The sequence below is a fragment of the Mesoplodon bidens genome (genome assembly GCF_964165515.1).
Source record: "Mesoplodon bidens genome assembly, contig: HAP1_SCAFFOLD_536, whole genome shotgun sequence".
Lineage (NCBI taxonomy): Eukaryota > Metazoa > Chordata > Mammalia > Artiodactyla > Ziphiidae > Mesoplodon > Mesoplodon bidens.
In genome coordinates this window covers 196,296-217,808 of record NW_027671929.1, presented here as the reverse complement: position 1 = coordinate 217,808, position 21,513 = coordinate 196,296, and the positions used below count along the sequence as shown (strand labels likewise).

Genomic DNA, 21,513 nt, shown 5'->3' with positions numbered 1-21,513 from the left:
TCTTCAACGAAGGACTTGTGGCCCCAGCTGCTGGGGGTGCATCCCACAGAAAGCCTTCAGCTGGCAGTGAGTTTGGAAATTGCCTGGGTTCCTCACCCGAGGTGCACGGCAAGAAATGATTGATGTGGAGTGTGAAGGTCAGGCCGTCGTAGCCCAACACAGACCCTCTCGGAAGGGTCACTCCAGTTCAAGAGCTCAGCTTCGGGCTTCCCTGGTGGCGCAGTGGTTGGGAGTCCGCCTGCCGACACAGGGGACACGGGTTCGTGCCCCGGTCCGGGAGGGCCCCACATGCCGCGGAGCGGCTGGGCCCGTGAGCCATGGCTCCGGAGCCTGTGCTCCGCAACGAGAGAGGCCACAACAGTGAGAGGCCCGCGTACCGCAAAAAAAAAAAAAAAACAAACAAAAAAACAAGCAGGGGTCAAGGAGGGAAGGATTGGGAGTTTGGGATTAGCAGATACAAACTACAGGATGGATAAACAGCAGGGTCCTACTGTAGAGCACAGAGAACTATATTCAGTATCCTGTGATAAACCATAATGGAAAAGAATAGGAAAAAGAATGTATGTATACAAAAAACTGAATCAGAAATTAACCGAAGAAATTAACACAACACAAATTAACACAACATTGTAAATCAACTATACATTAATAAAAAAGAAGAAGGAAAAGAAAATAAATACAATCCAAGTTTGGGTTACCTTTGTGGGGAGGGAGCATGCAGAAGAGGGGCTGGCAGGGATCTATTTCTTGCTCTGGGTGGCAGCTACAAGGGTGTTCACTTTCTTGTTACTCATTAAGCTATATTTATGCTTTCTGCACTTTCATGAATGTGTGTTATATTTCACAATAAAAAGTTTCTAAAACTGTAAGAAATATAAATATAAATATAAACAAAAGTTAGCCTCCTTGAAAAGAGAAAATGGGTGAGAAAATTCTCCATATCCTGGAAATGACAGTACCAGTGGGACTCTGACAGGTAGCAGCACTCTTTCTAAGTTCCTGCCAGCACTGGGCTGTATACGCTGGGGGCACAGAGAACAGCAATCCCCATAGGATGCCTGCCCTTAGCAAGTACACGGTCCACTTCCAGGATTTTATCCCCAGGACATCATTCAGCAGAAGCGCCAAGATGATGGAGATCTGTAACAACAACAAGACTGGAAGCCACCCAGATATTTACAAGAGCAGGAGGGTTTTCTCAACCTTTTGAGTAGAAAGACTATCCAGCCTACCCACACCTATACCCTGGCAGGGTCAGCCTCTTCCCTATGGACGTGGTGGTTGGTTTAGGGGGAGGCTGGTGAGCCTGCCCCAAGGGGGTGGGGGCTTGGACGCTCAACAAAGGGGTGTGTGATGCGATGGTGACGGGTCACAAAGGGCTTGCGGTATAAATAGGGTCGGGTCAAGAGACTCTGGCAGAGTCCTGCAGGGAGGTGACGAGGTGCTTTCGTTCCCTCTCTCTCTCTCCCTCCGAGACTCAGTTTGTGGCTGGTGGCTCTGTCTTGAACGAAGAGAGCCATGAGCAGTGAGAGTTTACCTCATTACACGGCCAACAGCTACTGTTCAGTGGGGGTGTCGAGGACCTCCATGGGGGTCCTGCAACGACAACTGTACGAGGGAGGAGAGTATGACATTTTCAAGCACGCTCCCATGTTGGAGAGCGACTTTATCCAGGTCAGCAAGGAAGGAGAACTGATTGACCTAGACAACCGCGTCCGAACGGTGACTGTGGGCGTCGCATCCACCAGCCCCCTCTTCCCGCTACCTGACGTCATGCTGCTGGCCCGACCAAGGAGAGTCTGTGCCGGGGTCACCAAGGGGAGAGGTTGCAAGCCCGTGAAGACCCTAGAGCTCACCAGGCTGCTCCCCTTGAAGTTTGTCAAGATCTCCATCCACAACCGGGAGAAACAGCAGCTGTGCCTGAATCTTGCTACCGGCCGGACTTTCTACCTGCAGCTGTGCCCCTCTTCCGACGCACAAGAAGACCTCTTTTCCTATTGGGAAAAGCTTGTCTATATCCTGAGACCACCGGTAGACAGTTACAGCAGTACCCCGATGCTCCAAACTGGAGATGCAGCGACTACAGAGGATGCCAACATCCTAGTGGTAAGCACCGACAGGGACTCAAGAACACGGGCCAGGGTGCTTTGGGAGAGCAGGGCAAAGCTGGTCCTTCATAGCCTTTGGTGCTCTCTGAGACTCGCCTGGGAAATACCTTCTACCGTTGAAAAGGGTCAGGGACAAACGAGCTATCACTACGGGAGTCCCCACACGGGAGAGGTTCCGAGTGCTTCTCCACCTTGTCCCACGAGGCCGAATTTCAGAGAGACCTTAGGTATCATCTCGGCTGCACTGGTCTCATCACCAGGGCTGTAATCCCTCCTACAGCATCCTGACTGTCTGCTCTCTTCCTGAACACTTACCCCAGCCCAGGTAGTCTCAGCAGGTGGGGAACGTCATTCACAGCTAGGAAGTCCTTCCTTCATTGTGTCTCCCCGGGACTCCGACATGCTGACTCAAATCAGCCCAACCCGTGGAGTCACCAAAATGTAGAAGGTGTGCATCCCTTGACCCAGGAACCCCACTTCTAGGAATCTGTCCTGCAGGGAGAGAAGCACAAGGGTATAAAGTTAAAGTGCATAGCATCATGGAGAATTGTATCAGTGCTCTCCCTGGCCCTGGGACTGTTCAAGTACAGTGGAGTGGCCGTTTGACAGGGGTGCAGTAGATGGGGTCTTGCATCCAATGGGAGCTTAGACTGGGTGATTTCAAAGGTTATTCTAAGTATAAGGCCTTGAGTTGCTCAGCTCCAGGATGAGAGAGGAGCGGACAGTTCTGAGCTCACTTTCTGTCATCTCTATCTTACCTGTCTCTCCTCCCCTTGGCTCAGACCACAGAGCTCCACAGAGAAAGGGATCAGGATGAGGTTGGGCTTCGCAAGCTTCGTGACGTGACTGGAGCCACGTCTTGTGCTTATGTGGGGGGAGAGGGAATCCATCATGCCCCCCGTGGGTCACCTGCAGCCCTGAAAGGCGCCGAAGGATCGGCGGCAGGGATGACCGTGGGCCTGGCGGGAGCCACCATCGAGGATCCAGGAGAAAGCAGATCCGGCCAGGCCACTGCAGGTGCTGCCAGCCTATCCCTGCAGGACACGAGCCTGGTCTCGGCGGATGTTGCCAGCACATCCTCGACGGGGGCAGATGGTCCAGAGAGCAGCATGAGCATGGTGTTGCCAGGTGCAGTCACAACCAGCAAGCCTGCTGCTGGAAGAGCTGAAGGGAAGGTCGCAGCCCCCGTGGTCTCCACCTTGCAGAGCGAAGGCTACACGTCTGAAGGGGATGGAAGCCAGAAGGTCTCCCACCCCAGGGATGAAGCCTGGAAGGAAAAAAAGGAAAGAAGGACACGTCTTCATCGAGGAAAAGTTCCCATCACCGCAGGACAGGTGAAGGTCACCACAGGACACGAGGGGACAAGACCCAGAAAGCATCCTCCCACTGGTCCTCATGCGGCCATGAAAACCCCAAAGTTGACCAAGGAGGGGAGGACAGCTCGCAGACGGAGGAAGAGCCAGCCCGCCACCAGTTCGGGGACTCTAAGTAAGGCATCCAGTGAGATCCTCTCCTTCTTTAGGCGCTTCAGTCACTCCTGATTCAGCACCAAGGCTCACACATGACCACTGGGAGGTAGACAAAGCCCCGGTTGGCTTGGGTCCTTCCCTAGAGAGGCAGTTCCTACTTTCTTTAATAAAGGAAACCGTACAACTCCAAAAGAAATGCTATCTTGTGTTTTCTATGTCCCCTCGCCTGGTAGGGACTTGACAGTGACTTCTGTGATGCGAATTGTGCTTTGGCCTGAGACCCCAGAATCAAAATTTTGTTGTACAAGATAGGTATTAAGTATCATTCAGCCATTCACTAGGGCTGGAAATAGATGCACTATACAGAAATGTTCATTGCGAGGTTGCGAATCTTTGGAAATAAGATTTACTATGTAAATATAGTTTGGGGAGAAGATAAGCTGGGGGAGGTGACTGCGTGATGTGTAAACTTGCGTTGCTGAATTAATTACTGAATTCATCAAGTATTTACGGGGTGTCTGTGCCGTGCTGTGCCTAGCACGAGGCTATGTTATGGAAAAACCATCCTTTTCTCAGCAAAGCCCTTTGGTTTGGTTATGGGCACTCTGTAGAAGGCAAGGAAATAAGCACAGAAAAAGGTTTTGGTCGCTTGCTCGCAGGTCACACGTGCATAGCCACTGCCCGAAAGAGAAGCCTGTTTTCCCAGCAAGGCTTCTCCAGGGCACGTAGGGTGGAGGGAGGACAAGTCTGCAGCCGGGGCTGAGCTTTAGGCCATAGCTGGGGTCAGAGGTTCACCTTATGAAAACAGAAACTCTCTCTGGCTTGTAAGGAAATGAAACCATTGGGAGTTATTTTACTTTGTGTAGGGTAAAACAGAACACGGGGGGGATCAGGGTTGTCATTGGCTCAACAAAGGGACACAATCTTTATGGTAGAAGCAGCACCAACGAGGAGTCAGGAAATCTGAGTTCCTATCCTGTCTGGGCCACTGACTCTCCTGGGTCACTCTGCCTCTCTGTAATGGTACCTCTGTGGGCAGCCACGGGGTCCCCAACTGTAAAACCAATGGATTGGACCGCTGCAGTGATTCTTACCCTTGGTTGTATGTTGGGAGTTCCCTGGGGAGCTTCAAAACAAACAAACAAACAAACAAACAAACATTGATAGCCTGACCCCAATCCCAGAGATTCTGATGACATTTAGGTGGGGTAAGCCCTCCAGCACCGGGAGTTTTAAAAATCTCACCCAATAATTCTACTGTGCAGCAGCCAAGTTGGAAAACCACTGGGCTAGGAGGTCTGGGGGGCCTCTTTCAGCCCCAGTATGCCATAACTTTACAGTGGAAGACAGTAGTTCTCCAACATTCACATGCATAAGGATCACCTGGGAAGCCTATTTAAAAAATAACATTTCTCACCACATGATAGCCCTTATACGTGGACTCTAAAGTACGACGCAAATGAACATATCTGCAAAACAGAAACAGACTCCCAGACATAGGGAAGAGACTTGGGGTTTTCAGTGGGGTTGGGGGCGGGGAAGGATTGGGAGTTTGGGATTAGCAGATACAAACTACAGGGTGGATAAACAGCAGGGTCCTACTGTAGAGCACAGAGAACTATAGTCAGTATCCTGTGATAAACCATAATGGAAAAGAATAGGAAAAAGACTATACATGAAATATACAAAGAATACACATGAAACTGAATCAGAAATTAACACAACAGAAACGAATACAACCTTGTAAATCAACTACACTGTCAATAAAAAAGAAGGGGGAAAAGAAAAAAAATAGAAGCCAAGGTTGGGTTCCCTTTGTGGGGAGGGAGCATGCAGAAGAGGGGCTGGCAGGGTTCTATTTCTTGCTCTGGGTGGCAGCTACAAGGGTGCTCACTTTCTTGTTACTCATTAAGCTATATATTTATGGTTTGTGCACTTTCATGAGTGTGTGTTGTATTTCACAATAAAAACAGTTTCTAAAACTGTAAAAAAAAAAAAACCACAAATATAAAAAGTTAGCCTCCTTGAAAAGAGAAAATGGGTGAGAAAATTCTCCATATCCTGGAAATGACAGTACCAGTGGGACTCTGACAGGTAGCAGCACTCTTTCTAAGTTCCTGCCAGCACTGGGCTGTATACGCTGGGGGCACAGAGAACAGCAATCCCCATAGGATGCCTGCCCTTAGCAAGTACACGGTCCACTTCCAGGATTTTATCCCCAGGACATCATTCAGCAGAAGCGCCAAGATGATGGAGATCTGTAACAACAACAAGACTGGAAGCCACCCAGATATTTACAAGAGCAGGAGGGTTTTCTCAACCTTTTGAGTAGAAAGACTATCCAGCCTACCCACACCTATACCCTGGCAGGGTCAGCCTGTTCCCTATGGACATGGTGGTTGGTTTAGGGGGAGGCTGGTGAGCCTGCCCCAAGGGGGTGGGGACTTGGAGGCTCAACAAAGGGGTGTGCGATGTGATGGTGACGGGTCACAAAGGACTTGCGGTATAAATATGGTCGGGCCAAGAGACTCTGGCAGAGTCCTGCAGGGAGGTGACGAGTTGCTTTCGTTCCCTCTCTCTCTCCGAGACTCAATTTGTGGCTGGTGGCTCTGTCTTGAACGAAGAGAGCCATGAGCAGTGAGAGTTTACCTCATTACACGGCCAATAGCTACTGTTCAGTGGGGGTGTTGAGGACCTCCATGGGGGTCCTGCAACGACAACTGTACGAGGGAGGAGAGTATGACATTTTCAAGTACGCTCCCATGTTTGAGAGCGACTTTATCCAGGTCAGCAAGAAAGGAGAACTGATTGACCTAGACAACCGCGTCCGAAGGGTGACTGTGGGTGTCGCATCCACCAGCCCCCTCTTCCCACTACCTGACGTCATGCTGCTGGCCCGAACAACGAAAGTCTGTGAAGAGCATGTCAGATGCGCCGGGATCACCAAGGGGAGAGGTTGCAAGCCCGTGAAGACCCTAGAGCTCACCAGGCTGCTTCCCTTGAAGTTTGTCAAGATCTCCATCCACAACCGTGAGAAACAGCAGCTGTGCCTGAATCTTGCTACCGGCCGGACTTTCTATCTGCAGCTGTGCCCCTCTTCCGATGCACAAAAAGACCTCTTTTCCCATTGGGAAAAGCTTGTCTATATCCTGAGACCACCGGTAGACAGTTACAGCAGTACCCCGATGCTCCAAACTGGAGATGCAGCGACTACAGAGGATGCCAAAATCCTAGTGGGAAGCACCCACAGAGACTCAAGAACACGGGGCAGGGTGCTTTGGGAGAGCAGGGCAAAGCTGGTCCTTCATAGCCTTTGGTGCTCTCTGAGACTCACCTGGGAAATACCTTCTATTGTTGAAAAGGGTCAGGGACAAACGAGCTATCACTATGGGATTCACCACACTGGAGAGGTTCCGAGTGCTTCTCCACCTTGTCCCACAGGGCTGAATTTCAGAGAGACCTTAGGTATCATTATCAGCTGCACTGGTCTCCTCACCAGGGCTGTAATCCCTCCTACAGCATCCTGACTGTCTGGTCTCTTCTTGAACACTTACCCCAGCCCAGGTAGTCTCATCAGTTGTGGAACATCATTCACAGTTAGGAAGTCCTTCCTTCATTGTGTCTCCCCGTGACGCCGACATGCTGATTCAAATCAGCCCAACCCGTGGAGTCACCAAAATGCAGAAGGTGTGCATCCCTTGACCCGGGAACCCCACTTCTAGGAGTCTGTCCTGCAGAGAGAGAAGCACAAGGGTATAAAATTAAAGTGTGTATCATGGAGAACTGTATCAGTGCTTTCCCTGACCCTGGGACTGTTCAAGTAAAATGGAGTGGCCGTTTGAGAGCGGTGCAGTAGATGGGATCTAGCATCCAATGGGAGCTTAGACTGGGTGATCTCAAAGGTTATTCTAAGTATAAGCCCTTGAGTTGCTCAGCTCCAGGATGAGAGAGGAGCAGACAGTTCAGATCTCACTTTCTGTCATCTCTAACTTACCTGATTCTCCTCCCCTTGGCTCAGACCACAGAGCTCCACAGAGAAAGGGATCAGGATGAGGCTGGGCTTCACAAGCTTCGTGACGTGACTGGAGCCACAAAAAGTGCCGAAGGATCAGCAGGAGGAATGACCATGGGCCTGGCGGGAGCCACCATCAAGGATCCAGGAGAAAGCGGATCCGGCGAGGCCACTGCAGGTATCCCCGATGGATCAACTGCAGGCGTGAAAAGCGCCGAAGGATCAGCGGCAGGGTTGCCCATGGGCCTGGCGGGAGCCATTATCCAGGATCCAGGAGAAAGCAGATCCGGCGAGGCCATTGCAGGTACCCACCATGGATCTACTACCGCCGTGAAAAGCGACGAAGGAACAGTGGCAGGAATGGCCATGGGCCTGGCTGGAGCCACGATCAAGGAGCCACCATCAAGGATCCTGGAGAAAGCGGATCCGGCGAGGCCATTGCAGGTGCCACCACACATCAAGTGCAGCCGTGAAAAGCTCCGAAGAATCAGCGGCAGGGATGACCACGGACCTGGCGGGAGCCACGGTCAAGGATCCAGGAAAAAGCGGATCCGGCGAGGCCACTGCAGGTGCCCCCCTTGGATCAACTGCAGCCGTGAAAAGCGCCGATGGATCAGCGGCAGGGATGACCACGGACCTGGCTGTAGCCACCATCAAGGATCCAAGAGAAAGCGGATTCAGCGAGGCCATTGCAGGTGCCCCCCATGTCTCAACTGCAGCCGTGAAAACCGCCGAAGGATCAGCGGCAGGGATGACCACCGGTCTGGCGGGAGCCACCATCAAGGATCCAGGAGAAAGCGGTTCCGGCGAGGCCATTGCAGGTGCCCAGCCATGGATCAACTGCAGCCGTGAAATGCATCGAAGGATCAGCGGCAGGGATGTCCATGGGCCTGGCGGGAGCCATTATCAAGGATCCAGGAGAAAGCGGATCCGGCGAGGCCATTGCAGGTGCCCCCCATGGATCAAATGCAGCCGTGAAAAGCGCCGAAGGATCAGCGGCAGGAATGGCCATGGGCCTGGCTGGAGCCACCATCAAGGATCCAGGAGAAAGCGGATCTGGCGAGGCCATTGCAGGTGCCCCCCATGGATCAACTGCAGCCGTGAAAAGCGCCGAAGGATCAGCGGCAGGGTTGACCATGGGCCTGGCGGGAGCCACCATCAAGGATCCAGGAGAAAGCGGATCTGGCGAGGCCATTGCAGGTGCCCCCCATGGATCAACTGCAGCCGTGAAAAGCGCCGAAGGAGCAGCGGCAGGGTTGACCATGGGCCTGGCGGGAGCCACCATCAAGGATCCAGGAGAAAGCGGATCCGGCGAGGACACTGCAGGTGCTGCCAGCTTATCCTTGCAGGACACGAACCTGGTCTTGGCCGATGATGCCAGCACATCCTCGACGGGGGCAGATGGTCCAGAGAGCAGCATGAGCATGGTGTTGCCAGTTGCAGTCACAACCAGCAAGCCTGCTGCTGGAAGAGCTGAAGGGAAGGTCGCAGACCCCGTGGTCTCCACCTTGCAGACCGAAGGCTACATGTCTGAACGGGATGGAAGCCAGAAGGGCTTCCACCCCAGGGATGAAGCCTGGAGAGAAAAAAAGAAAAGAAGGACACGTCTTCATCGAGGAAAAGTTCCCATCACCGCAGGACACGTGAAGGTCACCACAGGACAGGAGGGGACAAGACCCAGAAATCATCCTCCCACTGGTCCTCATCTGGCCATGGAAACTCCAAAGTTGACAAAGGACGGGAGGACAGCTCGCAAACTGAGGAACAGCCAGTCCGCCACCAGTTCAGGGACTCTAAGTAAGACATCCAGTAAGATCCTCTCCTTCTTTAGGAGCTTCAGAGTCATTCCTGGTTCAGAAACAAGGCTCACACATGACCATTGAGAGGCAGACAAAGCCCCGGTTGGCTTCCATGTTTAGCACACATTTGCTAAAAGGGGAGAAAAAAACAAGGACATGATAAACACAAAATTCACAATACTGGATTTCTGTAGGGTCAAAACAAGGGAGGGATGGTCTGGGAGGAAAAGCTATTATGCAAAGCGGTATGTCCATGGGAATGTATTATCGTTTCCATTTTATTTTAACGTCTCTGACATCAGGATGATTCTTATACTGCTGTCAGCCAAGTGGCAGTCACTGCCTTAGAAATATCTCAACCAATTTGTTTCACTGTTGTTTTCCTTTCAATATATGCACAAGAGATGGATGACAAAGTCTGAAAGATATCTTTCAAGAACTATAACATAAAGAAACTAAGGGACATAAATACTCACTATCCAGGAACACAAGAAAGGTTTAGATATATTGCTAAGGAATAACAGAATAATCCAAAATGCTCTGTACTGATGAACTATGCAAATTATGTATGCATGTGGAAAGCGATTCTAAAAATAAAAAAAATCATAAATGAGATTATGAAATCTCATTTCATACTGAGATTATGCATTTTTAAATGTCCATCATAAAAAAGTCTTTCCAGTTTAAAAAAAAGTTGTAAATAAATTTCATGAGTCCATGAAAATCATTAAATTGTTAACAACACTTGATGACAGTTGGATTAGAGTAACTGTTGATAACAGTTAACAACCGTCGGATTTGAGAAGAATGCCTCTGAGAACCATGTGTGTTTTTTGTTTTGCGGTTTTTTTTTTTTTGCGGTATGCGGGCCTCTCGCTGCTGTGGCCTCTCCCATTGCGGAGCACAGGCTCCGGACGCACAGGCTCAGCGGCCATGGCTCACGGGCCCAGCGGCTCCACGGCATGTAGGATCTTCCCGGACAGGGACACGAACCCGTGCCCCCTGCATCGGCAGGCGGACTCCCAACCACTGCGCCACCAGGGAAGCCCCATGTGTCTTTGTATGAACCGGGGAGTCATCTGCTAGCCTTGCAATTCTCTGCTCATTCCCTTCTGTGACAACAGGGTCTACTAGGATGGAAGTTGGGTTTCCAGTAAAACTTAGGGACTTTCTCTGCAGAGCAAATTAAGTGGTAGAGGTGGAGGAGGTGAGAAATAAGATACGGATTCTGGGAGGAGTGGTAGCTTGGGAGGATGAGAGGAAGCCCTTCTCAGTTGCTCTGGTGGGTGGCTGGAAAATCCCATCTTGTGATTTCCGATACACAAAGACCAATAGATTGTGGGGATCAATGTGTCCTGGGAGTTACCTCTTGAAGCAGTGGGTCTTGGTAAGAGGAGAGAAAGAGCCATGTTCTCTAAGACCTGAGAGGGGTTTGGGGGAAGCCTTCCGGAAATGTGAGGAGTTACGGGGTAGAGGAGGGAGATAAAGGGGAACTCTTTCCAAAGCCTTTGACTCAGAGCCCCAGATTTTCACTATGCCAGAGGCTGAATCAGCCTACTTAAAACAGCTTCATCTTAGGATTCTGTACCCTTGGCTTTACCTTTTGTCTTTCTTAGCCTGTATTAGGCATTCTCACTCCCTCACCCCAAAGGACTTCTTTAACGTGAACCTAGTTAGTCCACTATGCAGGGCGTTAGCTGAGCAGACCCACAGTTGACACAATTTACACCTCCAGTGCAGTAGTAAAGTGGAGGTGGGGACTTGCCCACCGCAACGTGCCCTGCCTGGCACTTGCTCTGGATTTCCTTTTCTATCTTGACGGTTCATCAAGAGACACATGCACAGATACCTACGTACTTCAAAGCAACAGGCATCTTCTTCTGGAGGGAGACATCAATTTGGGTATCAAGTCAGTACACCCTATCAGATAAAGGCCAATATTTTGGACAGCAATATTCATCACCGTGGTAGCAATTCTGCAGCTGCAAGTGCAATTACGCAATGGATGGTTGATTACAAACTAACCAATGTCCCAAACTTCAAGTCTGGCAACACACATACATACTAGAAAGGGTTTTTTTCCCTACAGCAAAATAAGGTCATTCACAGGATTGTTGAAGATGTGCTACGGTGGGAGGCATATTGAAGGCAGTGTCGTGGCTGGCACAGCAAGCGTGATGTGATGCTGGGGAACACAGCAGGGGCCACGCCATGCAAGGCTTTGAGGTCCATTTAAAGGAGTTTGATTTCTGACCTTGGAGTGATGCAAAGCCATGATATGTTTTCAAGAGGGGAGTGGCCTGATCAAATGTGCACTTTGTGGAGGGTACTGTGGTTTCTGTGAAAAGAAGTATTTGGCTGGGGGGGTTGTTAATATGGGACTTTATGTTACTTCCTATTTGGGGCCACAGGATCTATATAATGAGGAGATTGGAGGGTATGCTTTGAAAGACACCGTTCCATTTGAAATATCCACGTGGGGTGCATTTCTTCAACGAAGGACTTGTGGCCCCAGCTGCTGGGGGTGCATCCCACAGAAAGCCTTCAGCTGGCAGTGAGTTTGGAAATTGCCTGGGTTCCTCACCCAAGGTGCACGGCAAGAAATGATTGATGTGGAGTGTGAAGGTCAGGCCGTCGTAGCCCAACACAGACCCTCTCGGAAGGGTCACTCCAGTTCAAGAGCTCAGCTTCGGGCTTCCCTGGTGGCGCAGTGGTTGGGAGTCTGCCTGCCGACACAGGGGACACGGGTTCGTGCCCCGGTCCGGGAGGGCCCCACATGCCGCGGAGCGGCTGGGCCCGTGAGCCATGGCTCCGGAGCCTGTGCTCCGCAACGAGAGAGGCCACAACAGTGAGAGGCCCGCGTACCGCAAAAAAAAAAAAAAAAAAAAACAAAAAAACAAGCAGGGGTCAAGGAGGGAAGGATTGGGAGTTTGGGATTAGCAGATACAAACTACAGGATGGATAAACAGCAGGGTCCTACTGTAGAGCACAGAGAACTATATTCAGTATCCTGTGATAAACCATAATGGAAAAGAATAGGAAAAAGAATGTATGTATACAAAAAACTGAATCAGAAATTAACCGAAGAAATTAACACAACACAAATTAACACAACATTGTAAATCAACTATACATCAATAAAAAAGAAGAAGGAAAAGAAAATAAATACAATCCAAGTTTGGGTTACCTTTGTGGGGAGGGAGCATGCAGAAGAGGGGCTGGCAGGGTTCTATTTCTTGCTCTGGGTGGCAGCTACAAGGGTGTTCACTTTCTTGTTACTCATTAAGCTATATTTATGCTTTCTGCACTTTCATGAATGTGTGTTATATTTCACAATAAAAAGTTTCTAAAACTGTAAAAAATATAAATATAAATATAAATATAAACAAAAGTTAGCCTCCTTGAAAAGAGAAAATGGGTGAGAAAATTCTCCATATCCTGGAAATGACAGTACCAGTGGGACTCTGACACGTAGCACTCTTTCTAAGTTCCTGCCAGCACTGTGCTATATACGCTGGGGACACAGAGAACAGCAATTCCCATAGGATGCCTGCCCTTAGCAAGTACACAGTCCACTTCCAGGATTTTATCCCCAGGACATCATTCAGCAGAAGCACGAAGATGACCCCTGCAGGGAGATTTGTAACAACAACAAGACTGGAAACCACCCAGATATTTACAAAAGCAGGAGGGTTTTCTCAACCTTTTGAGTAGAAAGACTATCCAGCCTACCCACACCTATACCCTGGCAGGGTCAGCCTGTTCCCTATGGACATGGTGGTTGGTTTAGGGGGAGGCTGGTGAGCCTGCCCCAAGGGGGTGGGGACTTGGAGGCTCAACAAAGGGGTGTGCGATGTGATGGTGACGGGTCACAAAGGACTTGCGGTATAAATATGGTCGGGCCAAGAGACTCTGGCAGAGTCCTGCAGGGAGGTGACGAGTTGCTTTCGTTCCCTCTCTCTCTCCGAGACTCAATTTGTGGCTGGTGGCTCTGTCTTGAACGAAGAGAGCCATGAGCAGTGAGAGTTTACCTCATTACACGGCCAATAGCTACTGTTCAGTGGGGGTGTTGAGGACCTCCATGGGGGTCCTGCAACGACAACTGTACGAGGGAGGAGAGTATGACATTTTCAAGTACGCTCCCATGTTTGAGAGCGACTTTATCCAGGTCAGCAAGAAAGGAGAACTGATTGACCTAGACAACCGCGTCCGAAGGGTGACTGTGGGTGTCGCATCCACCAGCCCCCTCTTCCCACTACCTGACGTCATGCTGCTGGCCCGAACAACGAAAGTCTGTGAAGAGCATGTCAGATGCGCCGGGATCACCAAGGGGAGAGGTTGCAAGCCCGTGAAGACCCTAGAGCTCACCAGGCTGCTTCCCTTGAAGTTTGTCAAGATCTCCATCCACAACCGTGAGAAACAGCAGCTGTGCCTGAATCTTGCTACCGGCCGGACTTTCTATCTGCAGCTGTGCCCCTCTTCCGATGCACAAAAAGACCTCTTTTCCCATTGGGAAAAGCTTGTCTATATCCTGAGACCACCGGTAGACAGTTACAGCAGTACCCCGATGCTCCAAACTGGAGATGCAGCGACTACAGAGGATGCCAAAATCCTAGTGGGAAGCACCCACAGAGACTCAAGAACACGGGGCAGGGTGCTTTGGGAGAGCAGGGCAAAGCTGGTCCTTCATAGCCTTTGGTGCTCTCTGAGACTCACCTGGGAAATACCTTCTATTGTTGAAAAGGGTCAGGGACAAACGAGCTATCACTATGGGATTCACCACACTGGAGAGGTTCCGAGTGCTTCTCCACCTTGTCCCACAGGGCTGAATTTCAGAGAGACCTTAGGTATCATTATCAGCTGCACTGGTCTCCTCACCAGGGCTGTAATCCCTCCTACAGCATCCTGACTGTCTGGTCTCTTCTTGAACACTTACCCCAGCCCAGGTAGTCTCATCAGTTGTGGAACATCATTCACAGTTAGGAAGTCCTTCCTTCATTGTGTCTCCCCGTGACGCCGACATGCTGATTCAAATCAGCCCAACCCGTGGAGTCACCAAAATGCAGAAGGTGTGCATCCCTTGACCCGGGAACCCCACTTCTAGGAGTCTGTCCTGCAGAGAGAGAAGCACAAGGGTATAAAATTAAAGTGTGTATCATGGAGAACTGTATCAGTGCTTTCCCTGACCCTGGGACTGTTCAAGTAAAATGGAGTGGCCGTTTGAGAGCGGTGCAGTAGATGGGATCTAGCATCCAATGGGAGCTTAGACTGGGTGATCTCAAAGGTTATTCTAAGTATAAGCCCTTGAGTTGCTCAGCTCCAGGATGAGAGAGGAGCAGACAGTTCAGATCTCACTTTCTGTCATCTCTAACTTACCTGATTCTCCTCCCCTTGGCTCAGACCACAGAGCTCCACAGAGAAAGGGATCAGGATGAGGCTGGGCTTCACAAGCTTCGTGACGTGACTGGAGCCACAAAAAGTGCCGAAGGATCAGCAGGAGGAATGACCATGGGCCTGGCGGGAGCCACCATCAAGGATCCAGGAGAAAGCGGATCCGGCGAGGCCACTGCAGGTATCCCCGATGGATCAACTGCAGGCGTGAAAAGCGCCGAAGGATCAGCGGCAGGGTTGTCCATGGGCCTGGCGGGAGCCATTATCCAGGATCCAGGAGAAAGCAGATCCGGCGAGGCCATTGCAGGTACCCACCATGGATCTACTACCGCCGTGAAAAGCGACGAAGGAACAGTGGCAGGAATGGCCATGGGCCTGGCTGGAGCCACCATCAAGGAGCCACCATCAAGGATCCTGGAGAAAGCGGATCCGGCGAGGCCATTGCAGGTGCCACCATAGATCAAGTGCAGCCGTGAAAAGCTCCGAAGAATCAGCGGCAGGGATGACCACGGACCTGGCGGGAGCCACGGTCAAGGATCCAGGAAAAAGCGGATCCGGCGAGGCCACTGCAGGTGCCCCCCTTGGATCAACTGCAGCCGTGAAAAGCGCCGATGGATCAGCGGCAGGGATGACCACGGACCTGGCTGTAGCCACCATCAAGGATCCAAGAGAAAGCGGATTCAGCGAGGCCATTGCAGGTGCCCCCCATGTCTCAACTGCAGCCGTGAAAACCGCCGAAGGATCAGCGGCAGGGATGACCACCGGTCTGGCGGGAGCCACCATCAAGGATCCAGGAGAAAGCGGATCCGGTGAGGCCACTGCAGGTGCCCCCCCATGGATCAACTGCAGCCGTGAAATGCATCGAAGGATCAGCGGCAGGGATGTCCATGGGCCTGGCGGGAGCCATTATCAAGGATCCAGGAGAAAGCGGATCCGGCGAGGCCATTGCAGGTGCCCCCCATGGATCAACTGCAGCCGTGAAAAGCGCCGAAGGATCAGCGGCAGGAATGGCCATGGGCCTGGCTGGAGCCACCATCAAGGATCCAGGAGAAAGCGGATCTGGCGAGGCCATTGCAGGTGCCCCCCATGGATCAACTGCAGCCGTGAAAAGCGCCGAAGGATCAGCGGCAGGGTTGACCATGGGCCTGGCGGGAGCCACCATCAAGGATCCAGGAGAAAGCGGATCTGGCGAGGCCATTGCAGGTGCCCCCCATGGATCAACTGCAGCCGTGAAAAGCGCCGAAGGAGCAGCGGCAGGGTTGACCATGGGCCTGGCGGGAGCCACCATCAAGGATCCAGGAGAAAGCGGATCCGGCGAGGACACTGCAGGTGCTGCCAGCTTATCCTTGCAGGACACGAACCTGGTCTTGGCCGATGATGCCAGCACATCCTCGACGGGGGCAGATGGTCCAGAGAGCAGCATGAGCATGGTGTTGCCAGTTGCAGTCACAACCAGCAAGCCTGCTGCTGGAAGAGCTGAAGGGAAGGTCGCAGACCCCGTGGTCTCCACCTTGCAGACCGAAGGCTACATGTCTGAACGGGATGGAAGCCAGAAGGGCTTCCACCCCAGGGATGAAGCCTGGAGAGAAAAAAAGAAAAGAAGGACACGTCTTCATCGAGGAAAAGTTCCCATCACCGCAGGACACGTGAAGGTCACCACAGGACAGGAGGGGACAAGACCCAGAAATCATCCTCCCACTGGTCCTCATCTGGCCATGGAAACTCCAAAGTTGACAAAGGACGGGAGGACAGCTCGCAAACTGAGGAACAGCCAGTCCGCCACCAGTTCAGGGACTCTAAGTAAGACATCCAGTAAGATCCTCTCCTTCTTTAGGAGCTTCAGAGTCATTCCTGGTTCAGAAACAAGGCTCACACATGACCATTGAGAGGCAGACAAAGCCCCGGTTGGCTTCCATGTTTAGCACACATTTGCTAAAAGGGGAGAAAAAAACAAGGACATGATAAACACAAAATTCACAATACTGGATTTCTGTAGGGTCAAAACAAGGGAGGGATGGTCTGGGAGGAAAAGCTATTATGCAAAGCGGTATGTCCATGGGAATGTATTATCGTTTCCATTTTATTTTAACGTCTCTGACATCAGGATGATTCTTATACTGCTGTCAGCCAAGTGGCAGTCACTGCCTTAGAAATATCTCAACCAATTTGTTTCACTGTTGTTTTCCTTTCAATATATGCACAAGAGATGGATGACAAAGTCTGAAAGATATCTTTCAAGAACTATAACATAAAGAAACTAAGGGACATAAATACTCACTATCCAGGAACACAAGAAAGGTTTAGATATATTGCTAAGGAATAACAGAATAATCCAAAATGCTCTGTACTGATGAACTATGCAAATTATGTATGCATGTGGAAAGCGATTCTAAAAATAAAAAAAATCATAAATGAGATTATGAAATCTCATTTCATACTGAGATTATGCATTTTTAAATGTCCATCATAAAAAAGTCTTTCCAGTTTAAAAAAAAGTTGTAAATAAATTTCATGAGTCCATGAAAATCATTAAATTGTTAACAACACTTGATGACAGTTGGATTAGAGTAACTGTTGATAACAGTTAACAACCGTCGGATTTGAGAAGAATGCCTCTGAGAACCATGTGTGTTTTTTGTTTTGCGGTTTTTTTTTTTTTGCGGTATGCGGGCCTCTCGCTGCTGTGGCCTCTCCCATTGCGGAGCACAGGCTCCGGACGCACAGGCTCAGCGGCCATGGCTCACGGGCCCAGCGGCTCCACGGCATGTAGGATCTTCCCGGACAGGGACACGAACCCGTGCCCCCTGCATCGGCAGGCGGACTCCCAACCACTGCGCCACCAGGGAAGCCCCATGTGTCTTTGTATGAACCGGGGAGTCATCTGCTAGCCTTGCAATTCTCTGCTCATTCCCTTCTGTGACAACAGGGTCTACTAGGATGGAAGTTGGGTTTCCAGTAAAACTTAGGGACTTTCTCTGCAGAGCAAATTAAGTGGTAGAGGTGGAGGAGGTGAGAAATAAGATACGGATTCTGGGAGGAGTGGTAGCTTGGGAGGATGAGAGGAAGCCCTTCTCAGTTGCTCTGGTGGGTGGCTGGAAAATCCCATCTTGTGATTTCCGATACACAAAGACCAATAGATTGTGGGGATCAATGTGTCCTGGGAGTTACCTCTTGAAGCAGTGGGTCTTGGTAAGAGGAGAGAAAGAGCCATGTTCTCTAAGACCTGAGAGGGGTTTGGGGGAAGCCTTCCGGAAATGTGAGGAGTTACGGGGTAGAGGAGGGAGATAAAGGGGAACTCTTTCCAAAGCCTTTGACTCAGAGCCCCAGATTTTCACTATGCCAGAGGCTGAATCAGCCTACTTAAAACAGCTTCATCTTAGGATTCTGTACCCTTGGCTTTACCTTTTGTCTTTCTTAGCCTGTATTAGGCATTCTCACTCCCTCACCCCAAAGGACTTCTTTAACGTGAACCTAGTTAGTCCACTATGCAGGGCGTTAGCTGAGCAGACCCACAGTTGACACAATTTACACCTCCAGTGCAGTAGTAAAGTGGAGGTGGGGACTTGCCCACCGCAACGTGCCCTGCCTGGCACTTGCTCTGGATTTCCTTTTCTATCTTGACGGTTCATCAAGAGACACATGCACAGATACCTACGTATTTCAAAGCAACAGGCATCTTCTTCTGGAGGGAGACATCAATTTGGGTATCAAGTCAGTACACCCTATCAGATAAAGGCCAATATTTTGGACAGCAATATTCATCACCGTGGTAGCAATTCTGCAGCTGCAAGTGCAATTACGCAATGGATGGTTGATTACAAACTAACCAATGTCCCAAACTTCAAGTCTGGCAACACACATACATACTAGAAAGGGTTTTTTTCCCTACAGCAAAATAAGGTCATTCACAGGATTGTTGAAGATGTGCTACGGTGGGAGGCATATTGAAGGCAGTGTCGTGGCTGGCACAGCAAGCGTGATGTGATGCTGGGGAACACAGCAGGGGCCACGCCATGCAAGGCTTTGAGGTCCATTTAAAGGAGTTTGATTTCTGACCTTGGAGTGATGCAAAGCCATGATATGTTTTCAAGAGGGGAGTGGCCTGATCAAATGTGCACTTTGTGGAGGGTACTGTGGTTTCTGTGAAAAGAAGTATTTGGCTGGGGGGGTTGTTAATATGGGACTTTATGTTACTTCCTATTTGGGGCCACAGGATCTATATAATGAGGAGATTGGAGGGTATGCTTTGAAAGACACCGTTCCATTTGAAATATCCACGTGGGGTGCATTTCTTCAACGAAGGACTTGTGGCCCCAGCTGCTGGGGGTGCATCCCACAGAAAGCCTTCAGCTGGCAGTGAGTTTGGAAATTGCCTGGGTTCCTCACCCAAGGTGCACGGCAAGAAATGATTGATGTGGAGTGTGAAGGTCAGGCCGTCGTAGCCCAACACAGACCCTCTCGGAAGGGTCACTCCAGTTCAAGAGCTCAGCTTCGGGCTTCCCTGGTGGCGCAGTGGTTGGGAGTCTGCCTGCCGACACAGGGGACACGGGTTCGTGCCCCGGTCCGGGAGGGCCCCACATGCCGCGGAGCGGCTGGGCCCGTGAGCCATGGCTCCGGAGCCTGTGCTCCGCAACGAGAGAGGCCACAACAGTGAGAGGCCCGCGTACCGCAAAAAAAAAAAAAAAAAAAAACAAAAAAACAAGCAGGGGTCAAGGAGGGAAGGATTGGGAGTTTGGGATTAGCAGATACAAACTACAGGATGGATAAACAGCAGGGTCCTACTGTAGAGCACAGAGAACTATATTCAGTATCCTGTGATAAACCATAATGGAAAAGAATAGGAAAAAGAATGTATGTATACAAAAAACTGAATCAGAAATTAACCGAAGAAATTAACACAACACAAATTAACACAACATTGTAAATCAACTATACATCAATAAAAAAGAAGAAGGAAAAGAAAATAAATACAATCCAAGTTTGGGTTACCTTTGTGGGGAGGGAGCATGCAGAAGAGGGGCTGGCAGGGTTCTATTTCTTGCTCTGGGTGGCAGCTACAAGGGTGTTCACTTTCTTGTTACTCATTAAGCTATATTTATGCTTTCTGCACTTTCATGAATGTGTGTTATATTTCACAATAAAAAGTTTCTAAAACTGTAAAAAATATAAATATAAATATAAATATAAACAAAAGTTAGCCTCCTTGAAAAGAGAAAATGGGTGAGAAAATTCTCCATATCCTGGAAATGACAGTACCAGTGGGACTCTGACACGTAGCACTCTTTCTAAGTTCCTGCCAGCACTGTGCTATATACGCTGGGGACACAGAGAACAGCAATTCCCATAGGATGCCTGCCCTTAGCAAGTACACAGTCCACTTCCAGGATTTTATCCCCAGGACATCATTCAGCAGAAGCACGAAGATGACCCCTGCAGGGAGATTTGTAACAACAACAAGACTGGAAACCACCCAGATATTTACAAAAGCAGGAGGGTTTTCTCAACCTTTTGAGTAGAAAGACTATCCAGCCTACCCACACCTATACCCTGGCAGGGTCAGCCTGTTCCCTATGGACATGGTGGTTGGTTTAGGGGGAGGCTGGTGAGCCTGCCCCAAGGGGGTGGGGACTTGGAGGCTCAACAAAGGGGTGTGCGATGTGATGGTGACGGGTCACAAAGGACTTGCGGTATAAATATGGTCGGGCCAAGAGACTCTGGCAGAGTCCTGCAGGGAGGTGACGAGTTGCTTTCGTTCCCTCTCTCTCTCCGAGACTCAATTTGTGGCTGGTGGCTCTGTCTTGAACGAAGAGAGCCATGAGCAGTGAGAGTTTACCTCATTACACGGCCAATAGCTACTGTTCAGTGGGGGTGTTGAGGACCTCCATGGGGGTCCTGCAACGACAACTGTACGAGGGAGGAGAGTATGACATTTTCAAGTACGCTCCCATGTTTGAGAGCGACTTTATCCAGGTCAGCAAGAAAGGAGAACTGATTGACCTAGACAACCGCGTCCGAAGGGTGACTGTGGGTGTCGCATCCACCAGCCCCCTCTTCCCACTACCTGACGTCATGCTGCTGGCCCGAACAACGAAAGTCTGTGAAGAGCATGTCAGATGCGCCGGGATCACCAAGGGGAGAGGTTGCAAGCCCGTGAAGACCCTAGAGCTCACCAGGCTGCTTCCCTTGAAGTTTGTCAAGATCTCCATCCACAACCGTGAGAAACAGCAGCTGTGCCTGAATCTTGCTACCGGCCGGACTTTCTATCTGCAGCTGTGCCCCTCTTCCGATGCACAAAAAGACCTCTTTTCCCATTGGGAAAAGCTTGTCTATATCCTGAGACCACCGGTAGACAGTTACAGCAGTACCCCGATGCTCCAAACTGGAGATGCAGCGACTACAGAGGATGCCAAAATCCTAGTGGGAAGCACCCACAGAGACTCAAGAACACGGGGCAGGGTGCTTTGGGAGAGCAGGGCAAAGCTGGTCCTTCATAGCCTTTGGTGCTCTCTGAGACTCACCTGGGAAATACCTTCTATTGTTGAAAAGGGTCAGGGACAAACGAGCTATCACTATGGGATTCACCACACTGGAGAGGTTCCGAGTGCTTCTCCACCTTGTCCCACAGGGCTGAATTTCAGAGAGACCTTAGGTATCATTATCAGCTGCACTGGTCTCCTCACCAGGGCTGTAATCCCTCCTACAGCATCCTGACTGTCTGGTCTCTTCTTGAACAC

At 50.4% G+C, this 21,513-nt stretch overlaps 1 protein-coding gene across 1 annotated transcript; it reads left to right on the top strand.

Moving 5' to 3' along the window:
• Positions 1 to 20,593: 20,593 nt before the first annotated feature.
• LOC308610792 (Golgi-associated RAB2B interactor protein 3-like) lies at positions 20,594 to 21,197 on the top strand (the record flags this gene model as incomplete). The annotated part of the gene is made up of 2 exons (XM_081259801.1): positions 20,594 to 21,124; positions 21,171 to 21,197. The coding sequence occupies 2 exons, from the start codon at positions 20,594 to 20,596 to the stop codon at positions 21,195 to 21,197; spliced, it is 558 nt and encodes a 185-aa protein (XP_081115927.1).
• Between the last annotated feature and the right edge of the window lie 316 nt (positions 21,198 to 21,513).